Source organism: Antrostomus carolinensis, unplaced genomic scaffold (genome assembly GCF_000700745.2).
Source record: "Antrostomus carolinensis isolate BGI_N321 unplaced genomic scaffold, ASM70074v2 scaffold5710, whole genome shotgun sequence".
Classification (NCBI taxonomy): Eukaryota; Metazoa; Chordata; class Aves; order Caprimulgiformes; family Caprimulgidae; genus Antrostomus; species Antrostomus carolinensis.
In genome coordinates, this window is record NW_010287607.1 from 1 (window position 1) to 4,985 (window position 4,985).

Genomic DNA, 4,985 nt, shown 5'->3' on the forward strand with positions numbered 1-4,985 from the left:
CGCCGCGTCCCCGTTGTGGGGTGAGGGGCCGCCCTGCCCTCAGCTGTCATCACCGACCTGGGGACGGGGCTTGTTGGTGACTAAAGAAAGAAAGAGGAGTTTAATTTCCCCAAATTTTATTAAAAAAGTGATTTCTGCCAGAAGAAATGTTATTGGAAAGATGAAATCTTGCTGCTGACAGTGCGCGTGGCTGTAATCTCAAGCTTTATCCCAATAAGAAAGCTTTTTTTTTTGCTATATTAAAAGTATAGGGCTTTTCCGCAACATGTTTAAACTTGACAAAATTCTGATTAACAACCTTTAGTTCAAATTATTCCTCAAAAGTTATTTAAGGACACTGAATCTTGAAAATTTTTGCTGTCTCATTATGAACGTTGTAGCTTGGTAGTCATAAATGCTTCCCTGCCTCTCATTTTCTCATCAGAATTAATTAAACAATAAATCAAGCTTTTAAAATTTAGGAGATGTATAGTAGATGCTAGTAGTAGACTAGCAAAATTGTTTCCTTTTTCTTAACAATCTTTCTTAACAATCCCTAACAGACTTCTACTATCATAACAAATAGTATCTATGCATAAAAAACGAAAAAGCAACAGTTAATGGAATAAAAGATGTCAAATACCAGAATCCCTACGGTTAGACGAGGAATTAAGAGATTTAAGTGGAGAACTGGATGCCAGAAGGGACTGAAGACGGAGGGTTTTTACTGCAGAGGCTCCTTGTGATCTCTGCCAGCGCCAGGCAGGTGTGTACCCAGTGGTACAGGTACTCGGCTGGAACGGAGCCGTGCTGCCACACCGCTGCTCGAGGGACACCTGAAACAAACAGGAGAGGTGACTCCAAAAGCCAAGTCCAAACTGTGACCAGTGTTGGTACAAGACTGAACAGAGAAGATCATCACAGCAGTGGAGCTTTCCCTGAGTCCAGTAATTCCACCCTAGGAAATGGAGATGCTCTGAACAGCACACTGTTATTGTGACAGTGACTGGTCAAGGACAGGAGTGCTGCCTTTTTGTTATAATTTCTTTTGTATTGTGCTAGGTCCCCTGTTGTATAAACTGCTCCGCTATATTTTAATGCTAAACATTTGATAATTAAAAATGTAAAGAGAAAAGTGCTTTTTTTCCAACCTCAGATTTGATTTAAAAGTAACTACCCTTCAAAGCTCTTTTACTAAATGCTATTCAAGGTTGCCATAGAATTAGATAATTAAAGGTTGTTCTGTCAATAGAGTGTAGGTTGTTATGTGCTCTGTTCTATATTACACACATATATGGAATGTATGGGCGTTATCCGACATACACCATGTGTGAACAGTAATGTTTTTAAAGGAATTCCTGTAACTGTGCACTGTACCTCTATTCACACCACTGATCTGACACTACTTCCTCAAAATAAGTTCCATCCTGGGAAACCAAGCTTTTGTAGCATACCAGCAGTTTGCCAAAGCTATCTTCTTTTACATCTCTAACTGGACAAAGACTAGGTGCTCTAGGCCACTTCATTCTCTCCAGTGAGAGAATGGTTTAATAAATACGAGGAGAACATACAAAAAGGAACTGTGACTGCATTGTGTTCACTGTTCATCAGCAGGCAGAATACTGTTGATTAATATCCCCATTTAAATTACCAAGTCTTGTCCACATTTGATTTTTAACAGGCCTCTCGTTCTGGCAATAGATCATCAAGGGAGAGATCTCAACAAGAACAACAGTCATTTATCTTGCAGAGATTTTGCAAATAATAATAGCTTCTTGACTACTCTGGCACCAAAAAACCTGACATTGATTAAAGGAGAAAAAGACAGACTGAAACCCAGCTCCTGTATATGGCCAGTGAGTATATTAAGTACCTGGCAGATGGTGTTTAAAAAGAGGAGGGCTCATGCTGTCCTCCCACACTTGTGTTGCTTTTTGGAGCTGGGTCAGTCCCTCAGGCAGGGCACAGAGGTCTGAGGTAGATTTACTTGCCAAAAGAACCATCATCCTTAATATGTCTTTACAGATTACTTGCCAAAAAAGCCATCATCCTTAATGTGTTTATCTGGAGGTTTACAATGAGATCACGTGTTCTGGAAGGTTTCAAAGCTGATCTGCTCCTCTTTCCTTAACACAGTGAATTTTGATTCTAAATTGAACAGGTTGACCTTTATTGACCAAAAAAGACTGCAGATATTTAGGACCCTTTATCTGTTGTTTAATCTGTTGTGAAATCAAAGTTAATTTCTGAAGTAAGTACCTTAAAAGCACTCAGCTGAAGGTTGCCACCGATGCTGTTTCATTGCTGAGCTATATCTGGTAATTTCACAATTAGTTTATGATATTTACCACTGATGCAGTCCAGCAGCAGCTCTTCTTGAACTTCCACAGATGCAGCAGTTGGATCAAAGCAATAAATCTCCTGAATCAAATTGTCATTGAGTTTCTGCAATGCAGAAAACAAGGAGAGTCAGGTGGCAGTGAAAACATGACGAGGGGGTTACAGAATTAAAGATGGCTAGGTCAAGCATACAGGAAATCTGTGGGTAAGGAATTATTTTCTGTAGGTAAGGAATTCACCCTTGGCAAGTTCCACTGTATCTTCTTGGGGGAGAAAGAACAGAAAACAAAGTCTCAACATTTTGAAGTCTCACCAGTATACACTGACTCCAGTTCTCAGTCTTCTCTGAGCCCTTCCAGTTTGGATGCAAAAGCAGCAGCACAGCCTTAACGATGTTATGGACCAGAGCTGGTGGTTCTACATAGCTCTTCATTTCAGCAAAGCTTTCAGCGTCGAGTTTCTGGACACACTCGCGCAGGTCCTGCAGCATGAACCGGTGGAACAGAAGCCCTGAGTGCCTCAAATTTGCCACATGTTCTGCCTCTGGAATCAAAAGCAAATCTTTCAAGAAGTTGCTCAGAAACATCTGCTACTCAAGACTTATGATACTGACTGGAAGGCTCTGATGTCTTTATGAGATGAGTGGGACTAGGGCACAAAATACCCTGTGAACCAGAGTTAAAATCTAACCATTCTGTTTAACTGTACTCTGCTAAGCACTCAGGCTTGCTCAGGAGTAGTTTACGTGTACCAAAGCTTTGTATTTGTCTTTCAGTACTTGTAGGAATGATACTTTAGATGTGGTTTTAATGAGCTTCCTAATTTCACCCCTAAAAAAAACTATCTTGGCTCTGTATGCACAATACCCAGGACATAGGTTGGCTCTGTTTCCTCTAAAGACATCTTCAGTATCTCAGAGCAGGCAGCTTGGGCCACCTTTAGCATTTTCTGCAGGTCTTTGTGTTCATGAGGTGGTAATTTCTGGTGGCGTCCGATGCTGATATCAAATATGCCAAGAGCTTGTCCTGATAGGTCACGGAGAGGTACTGCAATGTGGTGTTCTCCACAAACAGAAGTGCAAATCACCTCTGAACTATCTATGCACTTAAACAGGTAATCTCTGAAATGAGAGTAAAGAAAGGAATATGTACTAGAGTTTACCATTCTGGTTTCTTTTTATAATTTATTTAGCTTATTTTAGTAACATGCCATTCATCTCTTGTGAGGTATTACATTACTAAATCATTGTTTATGTCCTTGAACTGAAATACGCACAGCTTGAAGTATCATTCAAGCCATATACAAAGAGGTGAAAACAGCATTGTAGAACACAATATTGCTTAGCCAAGGCAATTGCTGAAAAGTGTAAGAATTTAACAAACCTTGCTTTAAAAAGCTTCCTGTTTATAACTGTGTTGACATTTGTTCTGTAGAGTTTTATAAAAAGTAAAAACATCTGCTGGAACAGCAAATAGCTGTTCAACCAACTTTGACAACAAGGACAATATGCTTAAAAGAGAAGTTTGTGAAGATCTTGGCAGTAGCAGGAAACAGATAGTTGAAGGAAATGAGACTAATATGGCCAGGAAAAAAGGCAGATTATTCTAAAGAGCAAAACAGTTCAGCGTAGGCTCTAATCCTGCAAACCTTTCACAGCAGATGAAGAACTTGCTTGGTAGCTCAGTTGGTAAGCATGAAGTCAGAAGTTAAGTTTTTGCAGGCCTAAACTCAAAGAGAAAATACTCCTCACCCCTTTATAATTCAGTGTCACACACATACACACCAGAAGCCTTGATAGCGAGAGAGCTGCAGCCAGAGACTCTTGCAGGGTTGCATTACCATGGGCTGTATGTGATGTGGATCATGCCTGAGGCAGGCTGGAGTCTAGGACCAGAGGTGACTAGTTCCATTGCAGCTGCTGGAACCTACCTTAAGAGGTTTTCTTTTCTGAGGAGAAGAACAGGAGAGCTATGAATTTCTTTCTGTCCTGTATTATCTGTAGTAATCATCTTGCGCAGGGCACAGTCCCATGTCTGCCAGAGAGAAAGGGGAGGTTTAACTGCATCCAATAAAGAAAGATCCTTTTTAAAGCTTGGAGAAGCTTGTTTCTTAAAGGAAACTCTTATGTACATTCAAGTGCTATTGGATGGTTCAAAGACATCTCCCAACATCTTGTCTGGTTTTATTCCCAGAGTCTATTCCTCAAGATGTGTGTAGAATGTGCCCTGGACCTCCCTCAGCCAGACTATTTAACCCACCCCCCTGGCTCCACACTGAGGAACATCCACAGGCCCAGAAGAAGTTTCCATTCTTTTTCACATCCCCTTGCAGTCCTCTTTCTCATGTCATGTTTGTGTCAGTGAAAAGCACAGAGGGAAGCAAATGACCTGGCTATCAGGCAGCTAACAAGGGAACAGAGCAGAGCCTGGAATGACAACAGAAAACTGCCAACATAAACCATGCTTATCAGAGGAAGCAGATGAATTATGGCTGCAGCAGATGTCATACAGACTTTGTGATGACACAGGATCAGTCCTAAATATTGCAAACACTTTTCATCTTCTTAACTCACTTGTACGTGAAGTGACAAGCTCCCAGGGCCCGAGTGCCTGATGAACAACTGGAATGTGATCTGCAGGGAGGGGGGCTGCATTTACAAGCTGGCT

The 4,985-nt window shown here is 41.1% G+C and overlaps 1 protein-coding gene across 1 annotated transcript in view; it reads right to left on the reverse strand.

The window, feature by feature from the left end:
• Positions 1–707: 707 nt before the first annotated feature.
• The window catches only part of EFCAB5 (EF-hand calcium binding domain 5), a gene marked incomplete at its 3' end in the record, with an annotated part of 32,217 nt that continues 27,939 nt past the window's right edge, over positions 708–4,985 (reverse strand). Inside the window, exons 16-20 of the mRNA XM_029083853.1 lie at positions 4,249–4,352; positions 3,186–3,439; positions 2,633–2,862; positions 2,328–2,424; positions 708–815 (exon numbers count right to left, since the gene is read on the reverse strand). Of these exons, the coding sequence (XP_028939686.1) occupies positions 708–815; positions 2,328–2,424; positions 2,633–2,862; positions 3,186–3,439; positions 4,249–4,352 (793 nt within the window). The remainder of the gene's footprint in view (positions 816–2,327; positions 2,425–2,632; positions 2,863–3,185; positions 3,440–4,248; positions 4,353–4,985) is intronic.